The sequence below is a fragment of the Podarcis erhardii genome (genome assembly GCF_964252035.2).
Source record: "Podarcis erhardii genome assembly, chromosome: 16".
NCBI classification, from domain to species: Eukaryota; Metazoa; Chordata; class Lepidosauria; order Squamata; family Lacertidae; genus Podarcis; species Podarcis erhardii.
Genome location: NC_138514.1, coordinates 35,807,210 through 35,832,240, shown reverse-complemented (window position 1 = coordinate 35,832,240; position 25,031 = coordinate 35,807,210). Strand labels below are relative to the sequence as shown.

The following is a 25,031-nucleotide window of genomic DNA, read 5'->3' as shown; positions in this document are numbered from 1 at the left end:
AGGGGAACTAACAAAAAAGGAGGAAATCTTGTTCTCAACGGGGGCCTTGTGTGACTCTGTTTCTCCGCCTTGGCAGGAGGCAAGCAGACAGATATTAGCAATATTCCGGCATCTCTGAAACGTGGAACGATTCCCACACCCATCAGTCTTCTAAATGCAATTGTCATTCTCTTTATGGGAACAGGCAGTCAATAATAACGACTTCCTCTAGATTGCCTCCGACATAACCGTCTGCAAGTAGCTACGGGGTTTCAGAACGCGGCAGGTTCTGCATCGGGTTGGGTGGAAGAAATGCTGTGCCGGGGGGAAAATGGATCTTTTGCTGGTGTGCAAGTGAGGAAAGCCAAGGTAGCTTTTCTTTCCTTTTAATTCTTTTTAGACAAAAGAATCAGCATCTGCAGCCCAACAACGGAGGGGTTGTGAATCCAAAAAGCCTGACATTTGAAATATTGCTGACATTTGCGGGGCATCGTTTGCTCGGCAGGATAAAGGAGACCTGTGCACTGAGACCGGGTGGAACCTCTTTGTGAAGTAAGTACATTATAAACCATTATTTCCTTCTCCTTTCCCCTCCCCAACAAGCCTCGCCTATAACTAAACATGCAGAGCTTAATTTAATCCATGGAAAGCCCCCAGTCTGTGGCAGGGATGGGGAATCTCAGGGATGTGAATGTGGCCCCCCGTGTCTTTCAATGTGGCCCCCAGGAGCCTCCCCAGGCCACGCCCTCCTTGAACTATCATAATGCCTCTCAGTTGCCTGGATAGAGGTATATGCATGCAAAAGCTTCTGACTTTTCTATTGTGGGAAACATGCAGCTTCCTTTGCAAAGAGAAGATTTGTATCTGTTGCTCTGCTTACTTTTACGCTGGGCCACACCCACCACTGACCACTGCAAGGTGGTCTCCAGAAGGTGGACCTGTGGCGACTGGAAAATGTTCTCCTTCCACCCACCCCTCATCATGCTATGAGGTCATTTTAAAATTCCAAGCATAAGTCTGGCTCTTCTCAGGCAAAAAATGAGAGTGTTTCAGAGCGTGTGCAGAATGCCTTTCCCATGCCATGGAGTAATCCAAGCCGTATGCCCACCCCCACATGTCTGAGATTAGGGTGTGACCTTTGAAATCAGGAGTGGCATATATTTCTGGCTGATTTTTTCCCTTTCTTTAGAAAAGAGATTACAGAAAACATTGAGTTTCAGGTGGAAAATTGGCCTAGAGGTGAATCAACGGTCTCTCTCTGTGTGTGTATGTTTACGCTGAATGTGTCAGATTTAAGCCTGTCATGCGGTACCTCTTTTCTTCCTAAAGCTCCAGGTACGGTTCAGTGGTGATGATGATGGTGATTGTGGTGATGATGAGGCACATAGTTGTAAAAAAAGCTCTTTTTGTGGCCTCTCAGGTTCCACAGTTGAGCCCTGGAGTGCTTGAAAGAGGTTAAGAACATCAGATGAGTCCAGCTGTTGCATCAGGCCAGGATCCTGTTCCCACAGTGGACAACCAGCTGCCCCCAGTGGGAATCCCATAAGCGGGACTTGAGTGTAACAGCAACTCTCCCTCCTTGCAGTTCCCAGGAACTGGTATTCAGAGAAGTCTCCAACAGTGGAAGGAGAATATAGCCATTGTGGCTACTAGTAGACGCTGATAGTCTTATCCTTGATGAATTTGTTTAACCCTCTTTTTAAAGTCCGGGGGTCATCACAACATCAGATTGTGCGGCTCACATGAAAAGCCTCCTAGCCCCCCCTCGTTTTCCCTGCTCGCTGCAATTATATCTGAAGCCTCACACCCTTTCAGCAGGCATGTGACATGAGGCACTCTTGATAATGAATGCTGCCGTTGTCTTGTAACTCCATTAGGTCCTGCATCTCAGGAGTCAACGCCCTCAGCCGCATCCTCTTCCTAGTTTCTGTCTGAGTGTGTCGGAAGCTTGTCGTTGCAGATGGCTCTCAAAGCATTGCTCAGCAAAAAGACGAAGCACTTCAGAATCAAAATGCTATTACGCATGAAATACACTCAGAGTCGCAAAGTGATTTCATGCTCTTTATTCAGCTCATAGTGGTGAGGAGGAATGAATGAATGTCCCCTCAAAGTATCTGCTTTATAGACATTATTTACACAATGGGCTGCACATGATTGGCTAATTCCAGGATTCTACTGTAGGCCAATCAGGTTGTGGATTCACTTCTATCTGGAGCATGATTGGGTGGTTCCTGCTAACCAATCATACTGCTGCATTGTTCTAGGACCAATCAGACTGCTGCATTCTGAATCCTATTGTTCTAGGACCAATCAGACTGCTGCCTTTTGGAGCCTATTGTTCTAGGACCAATCAGACTGCTGCAGTTTGGATCCTATTCAACTCAGTACATAACACCCCTCCCCTCTAAGTTCCAGTCCTGCCCGGAAGGTCGCATTCATAGTCCTCAAGGTACGCCGGTGGCCTACGTGTGCGTTGCGGCCTGGGGTGTTCCCTGGTCCGGGGTTCAGGTTCTGGCTCGTGTTCCAAGGATGGGGCTGTTTGGTCTGGCGCAACCGGCTCGCTCAGTCGTGGTTCTGGTTCCGGTGTCCTTTCGGCCTCGCGGGTCCTCTCTGTATTTACTGATTCTGCCTCTCCTGCTTGCCCCTGCTGCTCTATGGGCCTCACTGCCCCACTGTTCCCTTGGGACTCCTCTGACCTGTCCTCCTCCTCCTGGTTTTCTCCCGGGAATCGTCGCCGTATCTGGTCGCAGTGGCGGCGCCAGCATTGCCCCCCATCTGTTAGCACCTCGTACGACACGGGGCCCGTGACCCTGGTGACTGTGGCAGGTACCCATGCAGGGCCTGCCCCAAAATTCTTTGCGTACACTGGGTCCTGGGCCTCGAAGGTCCGGGGGTTCCTGCCTTCCCCCACCACTACCTCATCCTGAGCTCTATCGGGGTGAAGGCGGTCCAATCTGATTGCAAGGCGCCGACCCATTAGTAGTTCAGCGGGGCTCCGGCCAGTCGTTGAGCTGGGGGTGCTGTGCTGTGCTAGAAGGAATGTGGCAAGGCGGTACTCCCAATCCCCTTGCGTCATGCGGCGAAGGGTGTCCTTGGTGGTCCGCACCATGCGTTCTGCTTGGCCATTGGTGGCAGGGTGGAATGGCGCCGAACGGATGTGGCGGATGGCGTTCTGCACTGTGAAGGTTTGAAATTCTCCTGATGTAAATGCAGTCCCGTTGTCTGAGACGAGAGTGTCAGGGAGCCCGTGGGTTGCAAACAGCCTGCGTAGTACCCGGATGGCTGCGGACGTAGAAGTGGACGGTACCAGTGCGACTTCCAGCCATTTGGTGTAGGAGTCCACCACTATGAAGAATGTTTTCCCCTGAAAGGGGCCAGCGAAGTCCACATGCAGGCGTGACCATGGTGCTCGGGCGGACTCCCAGGACTGGACTGGGGCCCTTGGGGGATCTGGGCGGGATTCCTGGCAGGCCTGGCAGTGTTTGACCCAGGCCTCTATCTCTCCGTCGATCCCCGGCCACCACACATAACTCCTGGCAAGGGCCTTCATTCTTACTACCCCTGGGTGTGTCTCGTGTAGGGCTGTGAGGACCCTTTTGCGGAGGGGCTGGGGAACAACGACCCTGCTTCCCCATAACAGGCACCCCTTGTGGGCTGACAGTTCATGTTTGCGGGTTGTGTAGCCGGCGAATTCTGGCCCGGGGCTGCGGCTGGGCCATCCCCTCCACACCCAGTCCAGGACCCGGGAGATGACCCTATCTTTCTTGGAATGGTGTGCAACTTCTTGTGCCTGAATGGGGCGGTCAGGAAGCAGCTCCAGGCTCATAACCTCTTGTGCAGGTGCTGGGTCGGGGCCTGTTTCCGGTAGTGGTAGCCTGCTGAGGGCGTCTGCATGGCCCATCGCCTTTCCAGGGCGGTGAATCAGTGCATACTGGTAGCTGGCAAGGAAAATTGACCACCTGAGGACGCGAGGAGACAGCACTTGGGGGGTCTGCTTTTCGGGGGCAAACAAGCCAAGCAACGGCTTGTGGTCAGTCACCACGGTGAAGGGCCGCCCGTACAAGAAATCATGGAATTTTTTTACTCCCTTCACGATTGCCAGACCCTCCTTGTCGATTTGCGAGTAGTTCCGCTCGGTTTCGTTGAGTGTCTGGGAAAAGTATGCTACCGGTACCTCTCTTCCATCCGGGAGTTGGTGTCCCAGGACAGCGCCGATGCCATAGGGCGAGGCGTCGCATGCTAGCACCACCGGCAGCCTCTCGTCGAAGTGTGCCAAGACCGAGTTTGAGACAAGCAAGTCCTTGACTGCCTGGAATGCGGCCTCCTGGCGCTGGCCCCACACCCAAGGGGCCCGCTTGTCCAGGAGTCTGTGTAGGGGCTCCGCTACCGCCGCCTTGTGGGGAAGGAAGGAATGGTAAAAGTTCAATAATCCCAAGAAGGCCTGAAGTTCAGTCTTGTTCTTGGGCGCTGGGGCATCACAAATGGCCCGTACCTTGTCCCCAGTCGGGTGAACCCCTTCTGCATCCACCATAAATCCCAGAAAGTCCACTTGAGGCACTCCTAGTAGACATTTTTCCCGCTTCACCTTGAGACCCGCCATCTGGAAACGGTGCAGAACAGTGCGGAGGCGGTCCTCAAACTCCTCTGGTGTGGGCCCGGCAATCAACACATCATCAAAGAAGGGGGTGACACCAGGAATCCCTTTAAGGAGAGAGTCCATTAGATTCTGGAATATGCCTGGTGCCACGCTGACCCCGAATTGCAGCCGCTTTACCCTGAACGCTCCTCTGTGCGTCACAATCGTCTGTGCCTCTGCTGTGGCCTCATCTACTGGCAGCTGTTGATATGCTTGGGCCAAGTCCAGCTTGCCAAAAATTTTCGACCCAGCCAGGGTGGCAAGGACATGGCTGACCACTGGCACTGGGTATGCATGGGCCATGAGGGCCTTGTTTATGGTACATTTGTAGTCTGCGCAGATGCGGACCGAACCATTAGGCTTGACGGGTGTGACGATTGGGGTTTCCCAGGGGGCATTAGGCACCGGCTCCAGCACTCCTTGCTCCACGAGTCGGTCCAATTCCTCGTCTATACGGGGTTTCAGGGCGAATGGGACCCGGCGGGCCTTGAGCCTGACTGGTCGTACTGCGGGGTCAAGCTGTAGAGCAATGGGGGGGCCCGTATACTGTCCCAATTTCCCATCAAAAACCCCCGGAAACTCCTTGCATATGGCGTCCACGTCCACTTGTAAGCTCATGTGGTTCACCCCGGTGATGGCTAGTCCCAGTGGTCCAAACCATGCCAACCCCAGTAAGCTAATGTAGGGGCCCTTGACCACAAGCAAGTCCAGTTGCCGCGTCCGCCCTCGGTATTGCACCCTGAAGGTCCCCACCCCCATTGTGGGGACCTTACGTTTCTGGAAGTCCCGGAGGGTGAATGGGGCCGGCCTGAGTTTGGGACCCCCAGTAGGACACAGTTTCCTTAAGGTCCTTGCCGAGATTATGGATAGAGTTGAACCCGTGTCAAGCTCCATGCGGCTTGGGGCCCCCTCTATCTGTACCTCTACATAAATTTTCTCTACGTTGGGGTGGGGCAACTGGTATACCTGGAAGTCTGTGAGCTCCGTCGAGTTGCCTTGGTGCGTTGGGCCCCGGGACCTGGGGCTCTTGGATTGGTCATCTGATGCCTGGCTTCGGGTGGGCCGAGCCCGACACACCCGGGCGATGTGTCCCAATTTTCTGCACTGCCTGCACTCTGCGTTGCGGAAACAGCAGGTCCTCCTCTCGTGACTTTCTCCACAGCTTGCGCAGTTCCCTCCTTCTCGTCGAGGCAGCTGTGGTATGTGGGCTGCTTGAGTGCGCTGCTGTACTCGGTGCACCTCCTCCCTGTCGGATCCCGAGTCGTTGGTGAGGTCTTCGTGGTGGACCCTCGGTTGGGACGGCTGGCTCAGCCGTGCCTCTTGCGTCGACCTCTCAGCAGCTTCCGTTGCCAGGGCCTCCTCCAGAGCGACCTGGAACGTTAGGTTCTTCTTAGCGTAGAGGCGTCGTTGCAGCTTCTCATCCTTCAGGCCACCGACGAGGCGGTCACGAAGCATGTTCTCCAGCTCTGAGAAGTTGCAGAACCGGGCAGCTTGGCGGAGAGAGGTCACAAACCCAGTTATGGTTTCCCCAGGGGCTTGCCGCTTTGCGTAGAAGGCATTTCGACAAGCCACCACTGAGGGCTGTGGCGAAAAGTGCCCCTTCAGCTGTTCCATTATTGTTTTGTATGGAACAGTAGCGACGTCTTCAGGCGCAAGGAGAGCCCGGGCGATTTCAAATGTCTCCTCTCCGCAGACGCTGAAGAATATTGCCCTCTTCTTGGCGTCTTCTTCATCGGTGACCCCTTTGGCTTCTAGGAGGAAGGTGAAACGGGAGGCGTACGCTTCCCAGTCTCCAGATGCTGGGTTGAATGGCGAGAAGCTGCTGTCAGTTGCCATTCTGAGTTCCTTGTGTCCCGGAGCTGAAGCCTGGATACACGGTGCGAGGCAGCGGTGCGGCAGGTGGCGGTGCTGCGGTGCTGTGTGTGGCAGTCAGCTCAGCGGGATCCCATCCTCGTCGCCAGTGAAATATACTCAGAGTCGCAAAGTGATTTCATGCTCTTTATTCAGCTCATAGTGGTGAGGAGGAATGAATGAATGTCCCCTCAAAGTATCTGCTTTATATACATTATTTACACAATGGGCTGCACATGATTGGCTAATTCCAGGATTCTACTGTAGGCCAATCAGGTTGTGGATTCACTTCTATCTGGAGCATGATTGGGTGGTTCCTGCTAACCAATCATACTGCTGCATTGTTCTAGGACCAATCAGACTGCTGCATTCTGAATCCTATTGTTCTAGGACCAATCAGACTGCTGCCTTTTGGAGCCTATTGTTCTAGGACCAATCAGACTGCTGCAGTTTGGATCCTATTCAACTCAGTACATAACAACGCAGTTCACAGGGCTGCCAAACAAAAAAAGAACAATCCGTCTCATTTGGAATGGGGGAGAAATCAAGAGTCAGTTCGCCTTTAGGCTTCCTCTACATTTAAAGCAGCACCAGACCACTGTAAGCAGTCATGGCTTCTCCCAAAGAATTCTGGGAAGTGTAGTTTATTAGGAGCAACTGGGAGTTGTTGCGAGACCCCTATTCTCCTCAAAGAGCTTCAATTCCCAAAGTTCCCTGGGAAGACGGATTGATTGTTAAACCACTCTGGGAATCATAGCACTATGAGAGGAATAGGCATCTCCTAACACGGGTGGCACTGTGGGTTAAACCACAGAGCCTAGGACTTGCTGATCAGAAGGTTGGCGGTTCGAATCCCCGCAACGGGTGAGCTCCCGTTGCTCGGTCCCAGCTCCTGCCAACCTAGCAGTTCGAAAGCACGTCAAAGTGCAAGTAGATAAATAGGTACCGCTCCGGTGAGAAGGTAAACAGTGTTTCCATGCGCTGCTCTGGTTCGCCAGGAGCGGCTTAGTCATGCTGGCCACATGACCCGGAAGCTGTAGGCTGGTTCCCTCGGCCAGTAAAGCGAGATGAGCGCCACAACCCCAGAGTCGGCCACGACTGGACCTAATGGTCAGGGGTCCCTTTACCTTTACCTTTAATGATTCTTGGCATCCTTAACAAACTGTAGTTCCCAGGACTCTTTGGGGGAAACCACAGCTGTTCAAACTGGTATCATAGTGCTTTAAATGTGTAGTAATGTATAGGCTTTGCACTTTATATGCATCATTGTGATTTCAATGTATAGTGCAGATTTAAAGGTGAATCTACCTAAATCACACTTCCCAACATCTAATTTGCATTTACCCCAGAGCTGTAGAAGTCCATTAAAAAACCCCTCACCCCAACAGTCAAGGACTGAGCATTCTCAGTAGCCACGGGTGTTCAATATCAGTTAGAAAAGAAAAAGAGAAAACTCAGGTTGTGGATGGTGGGCAATGGAATATCCTGCTTTGAGATAATGGCTGGCTTGAACCCTGAAAATGAGTATTCTTGTGAGGAGGTAAGGACACACCGCAACATTTCATTGCAGCACGCACAAGTTACTGGAGATGGGGACTTTCACAGCACCCTTGGCATGTGAATGGCAGATTTTAACCAGGCAGTTTCAGGCTCATAGCTTACAGTGAGGATCTTAATGCTTAAGGCTAGTTTGTGCAGATGGAGATGGTTTTTAAGGTATTTAAGGTTCCGTATACATCTTCTGTTATGCGCAGTTCCATGCTCCTGGACCTCTGAATGTGCCAGACCTTTTTTGTAATGTACTTTTCTTTGTAATCCCAAGAGCTAGAATCTATTCAGTCTATTTGCTGTAAATCAAATAAACCTTCTTGTGGTGATCTATTCTCTTGCCAGCACTTTCAGTGGCGTGATGCATAACTTACCAATACTGGAGATAGATGATGGCACCTTGGACAATGTGGAGGCAAGGGAGAAGAAGGCAGTTGGGGGGAAAGGAGAGCCACGACCCATGGAAACCTCCTATGAGACGGAACGTCCGCCATCTCCAAAGATTAGGATTAAGATTCCTCCCAGTCTGAGGTAAGCAGCTGCCTTCAGGAGTCAACCCATCTACTGCAGGGATGGCGAACATCTGTGGGCCTCTGGAAGCTGGTGGACAATAACTCCCATCATGGCTATTGGTCCTGCTGGCTGCTGAGCTCCTAGCCATATCTTTGTTGACACTCTTCAAGAGCTCCGAAAGGTTAATTAGACAGGACTTACCTTTGTGGAAGCCTTGCTTATGTCTTCTTCAGAATCATCTACTGGATCATCTATATGCTTGGTCATTCTATCTTTAATCATGCTTTCCACCATTTTCCCTGTGTTAATTCCCAGAGGTCCATTTCTTTTAAAAAAATGGGTGTTACATTGGCCACGTTCCAGTGCTCAGATATGGAGGCTGACATTACGGATTTTTGTTAGAAGATCAGCAATTTCATATTTGAACGCCTCAAGAGCTCTTTGGTGAATGCCTTCTGGAACAAGTGATTTGTCCGTTTGTCTATAAGGCCTAGAAGTTCATCTCTTGACACCACAGAGGCTCTTTGGGATTTCAGGGTCACTCCCAGCTCTGCTTGGAGACGTTTCCATGGATTTAACTTGGGACCTTCTGCATCCAGAGCAGGAGCCCCTACCACTGGGGTATGGTCCTCCCTGGACTATATTCTGCCTAACGAGGGATGTAGGTTACCTTTGCACTATGAAGCATTATAACACCACCTTAACAGCTACGGATTCCCTCCAAGAATCCCGAGAACTATCATTTGCTAAAGAGAATCGGGAGACGCTTAATAAAGCTACAACCCACCAAGAGCTTTAGCAATTAGCTCCTCTTCTAAGAAAACTCTGGAAAATGTAACCCTGCGAAGGGAACGAGGGTATCCTAATAAGACATCCTTAACAAATGACAGGATTCTTTGGGGGAAGCCATGACTGTTTAAAGTAGTACAATACTGCTTTAAATGTACACTGCAGATTGTGGTCTTTGTTCATTCTGATTTTTTGCCCCCACAGTAAAGAGAACACTTTTAACAAGAGCCGCCTCTTTGGTGCTATTGTAAGGGGGAACCCTGAGGAGCTGGAAGGACTGGGGGACTATTTGCGAAAAACCGGCAAATTTCTTACCAACTCTGAGTACACAGGTAGGCACGAGCCTGAGAGCTAGGGTTTTTGCTAAAAAAACCTTCTCCCTGATGTAAGAATAGGCAAGCTTCTCAAGCTTCACAGAATTATTCGAAAGATTGATGAGGACCATCAGAGTGCAGAGGACAGATAGTGATGTTTGGAGCAGGGAAATGTGATTTACTGTACTAAATCACATTACAGTGGTACCTCGGTTAAGTACTTACTTTGTTCCGGGGGTCTGTTCTTAACCTGAAACTGTTCTTAACCTGAAGCACCACTTTAGCGAATGGGGCCTCCTGCTGCCGCTGTGCTGCTGGAGCACGATTTCTGTTCTCATCCTAAAGCAAAGTTCTTAACCTGAGGTAATATTTCTGGGTTATCGGAGTCTGTAACCTGAAGCGTATGTAACCTGAAGCGTATGTAACCCGAGGTACCACTGTATTTTCTCAGGGAAGTTGGTCTTTGGTCTCAGGGAACAACATACAAAAGTTAGCTATGGTATTTTAAGGGGGGGGGGTCCAAGCACATAGAGAAAAGACAATTTCCCAAACTATAGAGTAGATTGGTGGTCCCTATCATTTTTGGTATGGCAACCCACAAATCCAAATTTATTTCCTATGTTGACCCATCCATTTACTGTCAATCGAATGTTAGACCTTACACAGGATTCAAACCTGCTTGGGTTTTCAAGCCCACAGGTTGGGAACTCTGTAGCAGAGGAAATCATAAGGGCCCATAGCACAATTACAGGTGCAGTTATCTGCTTTGATTGCGGAAGGTCCCTGTTTCAATTCCTGGTATTTCTGGTGAAAAAGATCAGGGAGCGCATAATGGGCAAGAGGAGAAATGACAGAGAAGTTCCATTTGATTCACAAATGCCAACTTACTTAATTCACAATTCACAATACATATGCAAATTTAAAGCATCTCTGTTCTTTGAAATAGGCTCTTCCCTAAATATTTGAAATGGATGAAGTTGCTTATATGGCACCCCAGCATGAAGTCTGCTTGATCTTTATGCACCAATTTTGCGAGGAAATTATTTATCTCTGTTCCTAGATCGCATATTAAATATTTTCATTTTGCTCAACTAGTGCTTTTGACCTATAGGAACACAGTTCAGCTGTGTTTCAATATGACGGAAACTTGAGACAATTTCCAAGATTCAGGGATCCTCTCGCCCTCTAGAATATATTGGAACAGGATCCTTAGTCTAGGATCCAGCTCTTCTCAGAAGACATTATAAGATACACCTCCTGCACCACTTTCATTGGATATTCTTAAAGCATTTGATAGACTTGAATGGCCCTTTACACTGTCTTTGTTAGAAAAAAGAAATGCACTTCTCCAAACAAAGGATGGAAATCCCTTCTCTTCCAGATGGAGAAACGGGCAAAACCTGCTTGATGAAGGCCTTGCTGAATTTAAAAAATGGGGCAAACCCCACCATCCCTTTGCTGTTGAAGATAGACCAGGAGACCAAGAACCCAAGGCCTCTGATCAACGTAGCTTGTAAGGATAGCTTCTATAAAGGTGAGGACCTTGGGGTGTGGAGACAGCATTAAAAAAAGAACTCCTCCACTCAGGCGTAGGAGAACATGCTTGTTTTTTACGTTTGATGACTTTAATGATTTTCTTTCATTCCATTTTTGTTCTGCTAGGCCACACAGCACTCCACATTGCCATTGAGGAGAGGAATCTAGATCTGATCAAGCTCCTGGTGGAGAACGGTGCTGACGTCCATGCCAAGGCCTGTGGAAAGTTCTTCCACCAGCAGGAGAAAGGAGCATGCTTTTACTTTGGTAGGTTGATACTGTGTGCCTAAAGTCTGCTGTCACAAATTCTTGAAGTGGGTGCTCAGTTTTTGTAACTTGTGCCAAAAGCAGCCATTCCTCTCCCAGCTTTGCTTCCGTTTATCTCCTTCCTCCTCCAGGTGAGCTTCCCCTCTCCTTAGCTGCTTGCACCAACCAACCGGAAGTGATCAGGTATCTCCTGGATAACCCTCATCAGAAGGCCAACCTGGCAGAGCGGGATTCCCTCGGCAACACAGTCCTCCATGCCTTGGTGATGGTGGCCGATGATATGGATGAGAAGAACAGAGAGCTGGTGATCGGGATGTACAACAAGATCCTGATGCACAGTGCTACGCTCAACCTGAGCCAGAAACTGGAGGAATTAATCAACAGGGAAGGCTTGAACCCTTTGACCCTGGCCGTCAAGACTGGAAAGATAGAGGTAAGCCAGTTGGGAGCTTATCATCAGCTGCATTTCTGAGCTGAGGAACCTGTGACCTTCCAAGATGTTGTTGGACTCCAGCTCCCATCATTCTCCTGGCTGTTGGCTACACTGGCTACAAGAAAACGGAAGTCCAACAATATCTAGAAGGCGGCATCTGCATGTCATGCTAGCAGAGATTCAGGCCACACAAGGTAGGTCAGTGTTGTCAACCTCCAGAACCGGAACAGCTGGCAGGTGGCAAAGAGGGAGATCCCTGGCCGCGTCCTGTCTTAAATAGGGCAGGCCACGCCCCGAGAGCCAGCTGATTGGCTGGCCAGGGGGTGACGTGGCCGGGAATCCTCCCAATCGCATGTGGGCTGGGCCGTGAAGCCCGCAACCCCACCTTCTCTGTAGGGCGTAAGTGGCTTTGTCAACCTCCAGGTAGGAGGCTGAGACTGAGAGGGCAACTTGCAGAAGACAACTTAAGAAGATTTGTACCATGGGATACATGATTTCACAACTCCATTACAGTGCACAAGCTTGAATATCATGTCCCAGGGATAGCGAGACTCAGGCCCAGGATGCAGGTGCAGTTCTTCAAGGCTCTTTTTCCAGCCCTTGGGACTCTTTCTAAGCCACACCCCTTACTGGCAGAGATGTTTTGGTCTGGGGGTCACAGGGGGTCAAATACCCATTATAGAAGGGTACTGGTGTCGTCGTCTTCTTCTTCAGTATCCCAGAGCTGCCCAATCAGCATGAAATGGGAACCTTTTAGCCACTGAGAAGAAGTATTCCCACCCTTTGTGCTGACTGGAGCCAATCAGAGTGGAAGGAGGTAGGCCAGCCACTCAGGATGGGCTCCTAAGGTCACTCTGGAGAAGACATGCCGGTAGAACACTGGGGAGTTGTTGGTCTGTGTTGTTGTTGTTGTTACACCACCATTCATGTGAAGATCACAGGGTGGTTTACAATATAAAAAATACAAACAAAAACAAAAACCTCTGGCACATTTAAAAGGCCATAGATTGTTTAATCAGCCAAAGGCCTGGTTGAAGAGAAATGTTTTCACTCAGTGGTTAAAGGTGTGTAATGAAGCTGCCAGGCAGGCCTACCTGAGGAGAGCATTCCATAAATGGGGAGCCACCAAAGAAAAGGCCCATTTTCATGTAGCTACCCTCCAGATCTCTCATCGAGGGAGCACACAAAGAAGGGCCTCAGATGCTGTCTATTTATAAATGTTGGAAAGCAAAACCCAAAGAAGATCTTTTCTGTCCTTCCTAGATCTTCAAAAACATTATTCACCGTGAAATCAAAGACCCGCAGTACCGTCACCTTTCGCGGAAGTTCACTGAATGGACCTACGGGCCTGTCCACATCTCTCTCTATGACCTGACCTCCATTGACAGCTATGAGGAGAACTCTGTGTTGGACATTCTTGCCTACAGCAGCGATACTCCGGTGAGATGATCCACAAAGGTGACTTGTCTGCTTCAAAATAATCCATAAGGGAGATCCTTCAGTTCTCTCTACATCTAGATTTCTCTCTTTAGGGGATTTTCTTGGTGCCATCTTTGTTTTCTTTTCAGTGCTCTGCACCCATCATTTTTTTTTTTTTTAAGGTTTACACAGGCCCCTTATGTTCTTGATTTATTCTTTGCAGAAGTCTCCTCAATAATAATTTTTTTTAAGGTGTCTTCCCATAGGCACCTGGTTGGTTGCTGTGTGAAGCTAGATGGACCATTGGCCTAATTCAGGAGGGCTACTCTTGCCTTAGAAAGTCTTGATTTGGTACCTTTGTGGATACCTATTTTGGGAAAACAAACCCTGATCGATGGCCTCTCCCCATAAAAAGCTGTAATATAAAATATGGGATTAGCCTGTGCTACAGAGTATCATAGGACGGTGACCCACAAATGGATATGAGCCCTAACATTTTCTGCTGTTCCCCTTCTCAGTGCCATAGCTGAAGCACAATCAATTATGCACTACTGTCTTCTTGTAAAGATTTGCATGTTTTTCCTGTATATAAGAATGAACACTGTACCAGCAGGTTTATTTATCTCTGTTTTGATGGCACTGTTATGGCATTCTTATGCTGATTTGCACTGTTGTACATGGCTTAGAACATTTTAGATGATTAAGCAGTTTAATACCTTTAAGTAAAGAGACACACACCTCTTCATTGCTCAAAACCATAGTTTATTCAGCCAACCTGTTTGCAGGCTGAAGAAGCTGTGGTTTTGTGCAACTTTGAGCAGGGCTAGGGTACCCTGTGGTCCTCCAGATGTTTTTGGGTGCCAACTGCCAGCAGCCTCAGCATGGCTAATAACCAGGAATGGTGAGGGCTGAATCAATGAGTTTTTCTTTCTTTCTTTCTTTCTTTCTTTCTTTCTTTCTTTCTTTCTTTCTTTCTTTCTCCTACATACAGAAGCGGTACAAGATGGTGGTCCTGGAACCTATAAACAAGCTTCTTCAAAGCAAATGGGACTCCTTTGCTGCCATGAGATTTTACATCAGTTTTTTCTCCTATGTGCTGTTCATGTCTGTGTTCTCAGCTGTTGCTTATCACCGGCCTCTGGAGGGGAAGGTAACAGCAGCTTTGGGGCTTGGGGGATACAGAGAGGGAGGCAGAGAGAGGAGGAGGGTGGCTCTCTAGGGCAGAAGTGTGGAAGCTCCCTGTTTGTTCTACAAGGCCCTTTTGGGCCAAGCCACACCCACCTGCCCATACATGATGTAGGGTAAGGGTGGCAGAGAGATGCAATTCAGTTTGTGCTGAAAGGCAAACCTACCTAATTTCCACTTTCTGAACTGAAATGCAATCATCCTTTGAAATCTACACTTGTCCAAATCATTCACTGCAGTTCTGCAGCCAAGCAACGTGTACAAAAGATGAACAAGTGTGCATTATTATGGATATATCAGGGGAAGATGACATACAAAAGTTTGTTATGTTAGGGACGGTTGGTGTGCCAAAATCTGCATTTGAGGCAAAAATTGCCAGCAGAGATTCACATGGATAAATTTTCATGATGTCTTTTAAAAAATGAAATTCATTTTGATGAGATTAAAAATAAATAAATCATAAGCAGATGCAGAAATGTGGAGAACTAGAATAAAGACTGGAATAAACGAGAAACTGAGAGAAGCTGAAACTGCCAAATCTGTCTGTCAGGGGCTCAGGAGCAGAGACACAGGGGAGAGAGGAAACGGAGAGCGAAGGGGAGGAATCTGAGGGCAGTTTAGGGGAGTATGACAGTGGCCCGAGAGATTCCATGAGCTTCTCTAGCGATTCAGAAGATTCCCAGAGGGGAGCGCCGGTGGCCAGGGTAAGGGGGGTCCCAGGGGGGACACACCAGAAGCAAGGGGCCAGCGGGGACTCCCAAAGCAGCAGTGGGAGATCAGGACCAGTTCCCCCACCAGAGCGGAGTGGGGGGGAGGAGTCCCATGAATCAGGGCCAGCGTCTTCTCCAGTAGGGAGAGAAAATGAGTCAGGGCTGGCCACGCCTCCATCGGAGAGTGAGGGAATGGAGGGGAAGTCAGGTGCAGCTACCCCCCCTGAGGGGGGAAGCAGTGACAGGAGCAGTGAAATGGTCAGAAGGAAGGTTGCAGGCTGGGCGCGCGCACCAAGTTCAAATGTACAGGCGCGCGGGACAGCTGGAAGCCCGGATTGGGAGCCAGGTCCTAAAGCACGCCAGAGGCAGGGGGAAGAATCCGGGGACTCAGCATCAGAAGAGTCCAGAAAGGGCAACACCCCAGCAGGCAGAAGGACCCAGAGGAGGAAAGAGCAGAGGAAGAGGTGGAGCAAGGCTAGAGTCTTAAACTGGTGTCTGGGGGGAGGAGATTCAGACGGAGCTTCAGCGGTCTAGAGTTTGAGACGTAGAGCTGCGCGCCATGACTTTGAAATCGTAACTGAACTTCAATAAAGACTTTTGTATATAACAACGAACTGGCGTTGGTCCTCTGTGAGCTGGGATCTCGGGCAGCCCTGACACTGTCCAAGTCATATCTGGTCAAAAAGGAACTTGCAGGCACTGCCAACCAGCTGGTCAGTGCTGGCAGAGTCCTGTGCAGCACTTTGCAAGCCCTGACAATCAGCTGATTGCCACTGCTTTTATCTTCCTCAATTACTTATGTACCTCCCCTTTCTTTTTTCTTGTATCATCCCAGCCTCCTTTTCCAGTGTCAAATGCTGCTGGAGACATATTGTGGCTCATTGGCCAGGTCATTGTCTTAATCGGAGGCGTGTATCTCCTTTTTGCTCAGGTACAACATACTCCTCTTCCTGCTGCTGTTTGGGATGTGTTTGATTTTTTTTGCATCTTAGGTTGGCTACAGAAAGCTGGCAGAAAATAGGACCGGCTGCAGAAATGAACAGCAACAAATATTTCATTTTAAAAGAATTAACAAAATATATACACTACCCCAGTTTGCACATAACCATGGTTTGTTGAGCCTAACTATGGCTAGTTTGGACATATGAGCCTACCACAACAGTCTGATTTTTCTGCCAAGCAAACACAATGTATAGCCTTGGTTTGTTGTTTGCTTAGAAAGCACGTCTTCATAATGCAACAGCTCAGTTGCATACATGTAATTCCTTGTCTCTGGCTGTCTGCCCAGTGCTGAAACACAAGGCTGCAGTCAAATCAGTTGAAAATCTGGGGTGAGGATAGAAAGTGGTGAACCATTAGGATGGTTTAATACATTGTGAAGGTGGATCCTTTTAAATCAGCCAGATTACCCACTAGGAACCCCGCAGTTGGGTCCTGAGTGCAAGAGCCAACCTGAGATTCCCAATAACTGGATTCCAGAAACACACTGAAGAAGAAGAAGAGTTTGGATTTGATATCCCGCCTGTCACTCCCTTTAAGGAGTCTCAAAGCGGCTAACATTCTCCTTTCCCTTCCTCCCCCACAACAAACACTGTGAGGTGAGTGGGGTTGAGAGACTTCAAAGAAGTGTGACTAGCCTAAGGTCACCCAGCAGCTGCATGTGGAGGAACGGAGACGCGAACCCGGTTCCCCAAATTACAAGACTACCGCTCTTAACCACTACACTACACTGCCTCCAACAGAGGAAGGAGAACACAGCCATTGTGACTTGTAGTCACGGATAATTCCCTCCCCCGTTAATCCTCTTTTAAAGCCACCCAAATTGGTGGCCAATTGAACTCTGAGCTGTGTGAACAAATCCTTCCTTTTGTCTTTCTGGAATCTTTCCAACATTCTGCTCCCTTAGGAGACACAGATTAGTCACTAGGTTTTGCAGGATTTTATTGCCCAGAGGTGAACCAGGGATGAGTGAAAGCACATACCAAGGACAGTGATCCTTCTGGTCAAATCACCCTTAAAACACTCTTTAATATATATATATAAAGTTGTTCGTCTCCACACTAGAGGGGCTGGTGAGTAAGTTTGTAAATAAATACCCACTCAGCTGCTTACCCATTTACTGCCCAGCGATTTCTTTTTGTACCACCACCAGATGGTTCAACCTGTTGTACAGAAGTTTAGTGGTCCAGGGTCATGGGGGGGGGGAGGCAAATACACCTTACTATTTCTGCAGCAGGGTCTCAGAAGGACTCCTGTCTCCAGATTCCTAGGGCTGCTCCATCAATAGGAAAGGGTGTATATACACAGTATGCCTGTGTATATACATAGAAAATAGTACACCCGGCTGAAAGGTGACAAGTGGGTATCTGCTCTGATTATTGCAATGCATCACTAATTAATATTGTATAATTTGAGAAGGTTGTGTAGACTTAGTTGTGACCATCGTGAAGGGATCTTGCACTTCTGAATTTGCCACTTCACTGTTGCTGCTGTATTGACAAGAGTGTTCCTGTCCATTTGCTTTTTAGACTATTTACCTGTGGAGAAGGCGCCTGTCACTGAAAAGTCTGCTTCAGGATGGCTACATTGAGATTTTCCTGTATGTTGGGGGGGGGGGCGTGTGGGCAAGAGGCCATTATGGGTGGAGGTGGTTTACAATTCAAAAGTTCTCCCTGTTTTGTTTGCGGAGGAGAAAGGAAGCCCAGAATCAAGTGACGCTTTGGCTAATCTACACAGAATCCTTGATGGATCCATCATTTTATATGGGGTAGCTCTGCTTTCCATACCTGCCTTATTTTGTATAAGCTCACAAAAACATCCACAACACAATCTCTCTCTCTCCCCCCCCCCCATTTCTCCCACCATAGCCTGCTGTCATGTACAATAATTTTGACGGATTCAGTTCGTATTTCAAGACATTTCAATATTTTCAGTATTTAACAATTTGCAGTTTTTGAAAGAATATGACTTGAGTCCTGCAGTACAGCCGTCCTTCTAAATCTGCACTTCTCTACAGAAGTGTGCATCCTAGGAGAATTTTATTATTTATTAATTAAATTTTTAAGTAGTTGTTTTCAACCATTTTTACTGATTATTTCATTGCTTCCTGCATTTCATAAACCACTTTGAGTTTTTTTATTTTTTGCAGTCAAGCATTAAATATGGTTTGTTCTTGCTTCATCTCTCATGGTTTGTCCGGCGGGGGGTGCAAATCACAAGCCCAGCTTTGGACGTAATGCATTCTCCAAGCCATGGCTTAGCTCTGGATCGAAGGAGGAGTGAAGAGGCTGCAATTTTTCCTCTTCTCACTCATTCATGCTTAGCTGGGGCATGTGGCTTAGCTTTTGTGTGTTAGCAGGCCAAGGAAACTCTTCTATGCCTTAAAGGTGCCTCCTCTGGCTTCCTTGTGGAATTCTGCAAGGTAGAAATCGAACAGATTTTGCATACCTTATTTGTAAAGGAAACCTCTAAGCAGGGATCATCTCTGCATCCCCCTCATTTTCTCACAGGCTGTTGCAGTCAGTGACCCTACTGGTTTCGGCAGTGATGTACCTTGCAGGCCTGGAAGATTACGTGCCTTGGACGGTCTTCTCCCTCCTGCTCGGCTGGATAAACCTGCTGTATTACATGCGAGGCTTTCAGCAGACCGGGATCTACGTTGTCATGATACACAAGGTTGGTAGAACACCAATCCAATAAAAACTGCTAGCATCTTCGCAAAGCAAACTCTGGTTTCAATCCAGTCCTTCTCCTGGCCTAGTAGGAATCATGTCACCTCAGTTGTGAGGCTGGCCCTTCTCTTAGGCCCAAGTTCATCCACTTGAATTTCATGCCGGGGCAAAGATCTGAACCTGGGTCTCTTCCCATTCTTAATTTCTATACTCTTATCCACTACACCATGCTGTGGTCCCTTGATTCACTTATATCCTGCTCTGTGTTCCAGGCTATTCTGCGGGACGTCTTCCATTTCCTCATGGTCTATTTGATTTTCCTCTTTGGCTTTTCAACAGGTGAGTCTCTACTTATCCCAGCAGGAAGCGCTGGAATGGGTGGCAGCAGCCAGAATTCTACCTGTATTTTGGGACTGGAGATATTTTCAAGGTCTCTAAGGGCCTCTTGGTTTGAATATTCTGATTTATCATTTCAGCCCTTGTCATACTTACCGGGGAGCCTCCCCAGCCAGTCCAGAATGGGTCTTCCCTCGTCAACAGTGATGACAAAGACCAAGTCAAGTATGCTGGGCTCCTGCAAACTTCCCTGGAGCTGTTCAAGTTCACCATTGGGATGGGGGAGTTGGAGTTTCACGAGAACCTGAAGTTCAATTACTTTGTGATGCTCCTCCTTCTCTTCTATGTCATCATGACTTACATCCTCCTTCTGAACATGCTGATTGCCCTGATGAGCGAGACGGTCACCAAACTCTCTGGACACAGTGAAGGCGTTTGGAAGCTGCAGGCAAGTCCAAAACCACTGGGCATTGCTCATTGCTTTGGGAAAATAAAGCTATTGGGTGCAACATACAATGGCTGAAAATAAATAAATACACAAATTCCTGGCTCCTCACTCTCCAACCCTTGATCCCACTCTGACAGCTGTCTGTTAGCTCAGCCCTGACGAAGAATTCACACATAAGGAACAAGATCGGATTTAAAGCCCATGTAGTTCAGTATCCTGCTCCAAAGTGGCCAACAAAGTCTATAAGCAGAACAGCAGTTCAAGGGCTGGAAATCTCTGCTTCCTGAAACCCAAGAGAGCCACTGCTAGATGGACCAATGTCAAATTAGTGTATGGAGCAAAGAGACAGATCTCCCCTATAGATCTAAGATGGTGGGAAGGTAATTGTGAGATGTACATTCTTCCTTTATTGCATCCACAGAGAGCGATTGCTATTATGGAGTTGGAGAAAAACTGGCTTTGGTATTGGCAGAAGCCCAAGAGATCTGGTTGCCAGCTGTCTATCGGCTCTGAAGAAGAGAAAGATAAGAGATATTTTTTCCGGTGAGTTCAGCCATGCCCCACACTGTTGCAAACCCATAGGGCACCTTATGGTCAGACTAATGTGAAATGCAGCACAATGGTGACGAGGTGGATTCTCTATTGTAGTTTGTTACGTATTGATACAGCTCCGTCTATGTATGTCATGAGTGGGGAAACAAACAATTATGCCAAAAAAGCTACACAGCTAAGCAATATGTCGACTGTATATTTGCTCCAAGCTGAGTGATGGGATTCAGGCGGTTCATTGTTCATTTGTGTTTGTATGTGTTTTGTAGTGTGGAAGAGGTAGATTGGGATAACTGGAAGAAAGAATTGGGAACCCTCAAGGAGGATCCCACAGACTCAGACCACAGTGAGATGGTGTCAAAAGGTAAATAAAGAGCAAAACCCAACTCCAGACATGGATAACCTATGATCGTCCTTATGTTATTAAATTCCAATTCCCATTAGTCACAGTTAGTATGTCCCGTGGTCGGGGTGGTGGAAATTGTGGCCCAACAAAATTTGGATGGCCACAAATTCCCCATCCCTCTATTACTCAAAAGGTTTGCTTACCTTCCTGCCTTCAGAGCCATTAATTCACCATCACGGAAACCTCTGTGGCACGAGAGGTCATTGGACAGCACCACAGGGCCATGCCACCTGGTGGTGATGCTGCTATCAGGAAACTGGTCCCAGGGGAAAGACTCATATCTGCCCATCTCAGCAGCTGAATGAATTTATCTGGCAAAAAAAAAAAAAAAAAAAAAAGTAAATTAAAAAAAAACCACAATAATATTCTTGAAGTTATACCCACTCTTTCTAAACTTACTAGAGGTTCTGCCCTTGAGAAATCTTTTTAGCAGACCCAGAAAAAAGAGAATTCAAAGTTCCTTGCTTGCAGCATCAAATGCTGCTGAACAGGAGTTAAGTATACAAGGAAGAAATTTTATATATATATATATATATATATATATATACACACACAGTAGTACCTCAGGTTACAGATGCTTCAGGTTAAGAACTTTGCTTCAGGATGAGAACAGAAATCAAGCGGCGGCGGCGCGGCGGCAGCAGGAGGCCCCATTAGCTAAAGTGGTACCTCAGGCTAAGAACAGTTTCAGATTAAGGATGGACCTCCGGAACGAATTAAGTACGTAACCAGAGGTATCACTGTATTCTGTCCCATATTCCCTGATCATAGGGACCTGACTTTAGTCTGACTTGATATATCTGTCCATGTAACCCATCTATATTCTCACTGGCAATGGCCCTCCAGGGTATAACGGAGAGAAAGGTCTTGACCACCACCTGTTCCCTGACATCTGCAGTATTTCCACTAAAAATGAAAGAAGGTTCTAGTCCTCATGGTTCTGAACAAAGAGTTGACATAGCAGCGTATGGAACTGCCTTATAGTAAATCAGACCACTGTTTCATCTACATTATCTACTAAATGAGTAGCAGCACCTCACCTGGCAACAGGCAAAGGGATGCCAGGCATTTTGGTGTGTGTGCTTTTTAAAAAGTGTATTATTATTATTATTATTATTATTATTAGAGAAAGAACACCATAAAATAACTATGAGGAAAATGCTATTCGGGGGAAGGTATATGTGCTCTCTTTTACTGCAAACTCTTGGAGGCACCATCCTTCCAGACAAAAGTATACATAGAGTTTTACACCACAAGCACCAGCGGGCATGCAGTGACAGGCAGAAAGATTTCAGGAGATGATGCCAGGGACTGAATTCTACATAGGAAGCAGGTGCTCTGCCGCCCAGCTGTGGCCCCTCCTAACCATAGCTGTCAATGTTTCCCTTTTTAAAAGGGAAATTCCCTTATTCCGAATAGGATTCCTTGCAAGGAAAGGGAAAAGTTGACAGCTATGCTCCAAACCCATTTGCCTGGGCACAAAAGGTTATCTGTTTGAGGACTTGCTTGTCCCTGCTCGACAGGCTTGACAGATGCTTCCCCCTTCTTCTGTTTCCTGTTCCAGGGAAGCGTCTATGGAGCTGGGTGTCACAGGGGATGACAAACATGGCGGCGTCAGAAGCAGAGGAGGAGCAAATACCCTTGCGTGACAGAAGTCAGTGAGTGAGAGAAAGCCACAAGGAAGATGCAGTGAATTCTTCGGGCCACATTAACAGCGACGTTCCTTAAGCTGTGAAGTGCAAGAGCTTAGCTGGAGCAGCCTGGCCACCGTTAAGGCCGTGACTCAGACCCAAGTTCCATGCCATTTACAGATTTGTGCTGACAGTCTTGCCTTAGATGAAGGATTATTCCGTCTCCTGTCGAAGAGTCTTAGCCTAAGAACCGAGGAAGAGCCTGGCTGCAGGATCAGGCCCATCTAGTCCAGCATATTCTTCTCACAGTGGCCAACCCCAAAGCAGGACATGAGTGCAAAAACACTCTGCCCACCTGAAATTCCCAGCAACGTTTATTCAGACGCATCCTGCTTCTGACAGTTTAGGGAAAACGTAGCCATTGATATCCTCCATGAATTTCCCTAATCCTTATTTAAATCCATCCAGGTTTGTGCCCATCGCTACCTCTTGTGGGAGCGAATTGGCTGTTTTTTAGTCGACACCTTGCAAATGAAAATGGACTCCACACCTTCTCTGATCTCCTGGCCCCCATTTTTGTTTTCACTTCATTGTGTAACAACCTAATTCACACTTCCTGAAACAATCACGGGTTGAAGGACAGCTGTCCTATGAAATTTGCACTTCTCTGAATTTTCTGATGTTGGTTGACGTATGTGAAATTGGGCAATACAGAAAGAAGCACCTTCGTGTCCTTGATCCTATTAAAGACTTCTTCAAAATAAAATTCCAAAGGGACTGTCTGGCAAATAAAGGAATGAAGAAAATTTGTATTGCATTTAAACCATACACTTTACTTAGTACTGAACTGTCAAGCTGTAGGCAGGGGGAAAAAACAAACCAGAGGTTTTATCTGCCCTCATGTTCAAACCACATCCAAGTTACATGTGTTGTGCAGAAAACTAAACTCTACTGAGCGTATTTCAGGGGTTCCTTAAGTCAATGAATTGAAACCCAGGAGAAAAGAAAGGCCACTATACATTTTCAATAGCTAAGGGAGAAGCCTCATGAAACTAGAATCAGGAAAAGCCCATTTTGTAGTTTCATGCAGCAAGGTAATTCTAACCCATTCTTTAGGGGAGCCCTAAAACTCCTCATGAGGTAATTAAATGAATTTACTTTATTCTGAAGCTATTTAGAAAGACCAGCTGCCTTTGCAGATGCCTCCACATACTGATTAATTTTATTTCATAAAAACTATACACCTATTGGTTGTGGGGTTTTTTTATTAAAAAAACAACAACCTCAAAGGGTCTCCCTTCTTTTTGTAAACCGCTTTGAGGTTTTTTTCTTACGATCAAGTGTATATAACTAAGTAAGTTACCCCTCATGGGGGGAAGCGAGGGAGAGATAGCCTTTTGAATCTTCATGAAAAACAATTCCCAAGGGAATGGGTGCTTATGCACTTATTCGACAGCAGCCCTCGAGAGGCTTTAGCCTTGGAAACGTTCCCTTGGCCCTCCATGGCTTGTGGGGAGAGAAAAGGCAGCTCTCTAAAGGGAACCATTCTGAGCCTGAGATTCTGGCACTGCCATGAGGGCGAGGAAGGAAAATGGCGGGAAAACTCCTCAGCTAAAGGACTACTCCCACATCTAACCCAGTGGGCGAGGGGCAGGATCCCGAGGGCTCGCTTTTGGAAGTCCCTGGACACAATCCACACTGCCTTTCCCAAGTGTCATGAGCGGGGTTCCTCAGCATTGCTCAGCCCACTCCCTGCTCTGAGGCATACACCACAGCTGTTATACTTTTGCCTGTTGCTTCCGCCATCTCTGGCCAAGATGGCCGCCCAGGAGGGGTCTGGTCAGGCTCCCATGGCTCTGCCTTTGACAGTGCCCAGGGCTCTTAAGGCAGGGGCTTCACATTCACCGGCTCATAGTTCAGGGATGGGGTGTGTGAGAGGAATGCTGCTTTCTGGCAGTTATGGGTTTTTTTCCTCTCATGGGTACGCTCCCTGCATTTCCAAAGAGGTAAAGGACTCCCTCCCTCACAAAGGAGGTGTTGAATTTTTCAACTTTCAAATTCCAAAACTGCGAGCTGATAAAAAGTTGTAGCACGACTTGAGGGAATTCAGAATATATTTCGGTTAAATTAATATGATTGAGTAAAGTGTGTGCAAAATCATTACAAATGATCGCCAACTACTTGCTGCTATATTATAAATTATTGTTATTCGTATTATTTAGCATGACCTGATGTTAACAGGAGGTAAAATTAAAGTTCTTTGGCTTTCCAAAACCAGTTGATGTGCTTCTTCATGCAATGTAGACTTACCAAGTTGAATGTTGTCCAGTCGCAAAAAATAATAGCAGACTGGAATCCCTCACACCCCAAAAACTAACTATCTATCTATCTATCTATCTATCTATCTATCTATCTATCTATCTATCTATCTTTATTTATTTTCCATTTAATATTATACATTCACATCATTGTTATCCACTTTACTGCTTTGGCTCTTTAGAGCCTATTGACTTTCTTCCCTCCCACCTCATAGCTTTCAAAATTAACCTTTATATCATTGCATTTTGTATGTTTTCCACTTCTAATTACACTCATTACAAAACAGCTCAAAATTTAAATAAAAATAGAAAGACAGAAAAATTCTCATTACAAGTCTTCAGACAACCCTGCTAGTGACATTAATTGCTTACAATAATCTTTCAAATATCGTATAAATTTACTCCAGTCCTTTTGGAATACTTGATCATGCTGGTTTAGGATTTTTTTCTGCCAGCTTCGCTGGTTCTGCAAAGTCCATCATCTTTGTCTGC

At 47.3% G+C, this 25,031-nt stretch overlaps 1 protein-coding gene across 3 annotated transcripts; it reads left to right on the top strand.

Moving 5' to 3' along the window:
* The first annotated feature begins 75 nt into the window (after nucleotides 1–75).
* On the top strand, nucleotides 76–24,495 carry LOC309331709 (transient receptor potential cation channel subfamily V member 2-like). Of its 3 annotated transcripts, XM_081844131.1 has the most exons (17): nucleotides 76–531; nucleotides 1,169–1,314; nucleotides 8,360–8,545; nucleotides 9,521–9,648; nucleotides 11,012–11,164; nucleotides 11,293–11,433; nucleotides 11,565–11,866; nucleotides 13,130–13,306; nucleotides 14,277–14,435; nucleotides 16,016–16,111; nucleotides 17,709–17,779; nucleotides 18,690–18,855; nucleotides 19,124–19,190; nucleotides 19,328–19,635; nucleotides 20,057–20,178; nucleotides 20,454–20,548; nucleotides 22,155–24,495. In XM_081844131.1, the coding sequence occupies exons 3-17, from the start codon at nucleotides 8,376–8,378 to the stop codon at nucleotides 22,250–22,252; spliced, it is 2,253 nt and encodes a 750-aa protein (XP_081700257.1). In that variant the 5' UTR covers nucleotides 76–531; nucleotides 1,169–1,314; nucleotides 8,360–8,375; the 3' UTR covers nucleotides 22,253–24,495. The 3 variants fall into 3 exon arrangements, with proteins under 3 accessions (XP_081700257.1, XP_081700256.1, XP_081700258.1); XM_081844130.1 differs by lacking the exon at nucleotides 1,169–1,314 and having other exon boundaries at nucleotides 77–531; XM_081844132.1 differs by lacking the exons at nucleotides 76–531; nucleotides 1,169–1,314; nucleotides 9,521–9,648 and having other exon boundaries at nucleotides 8,414–8,545.
* The last annotated feature ends 536 nt before the right edge of the window (nucleotides 24,496–25,031 follow it).

Bases quoted from the DNA above. Each gene is read 5' to 3' on its own strand.
- LOC309331709 (XM_081844131.1), top strand. From the start codon at position 8,376: ATGCATAACTTACCAATACTGGAGATAGATGATGGCACCTTGGACAAT. The intron at 11,434-11,564 runs GTAGGTTGATAC...TTCCTCCTCCAG, and splicing joins AGGAGCATGCTTTTACTTTG to GTGAGCTTCCCCTCTCCTTA. The intron at 16,112-17,708 runs GTACAACATACT...TTTGCTTTTTAG, and splicing joins TGTATCTCCTTTTTGCTCAG to ACTATTTACCTGTGGAGAAG.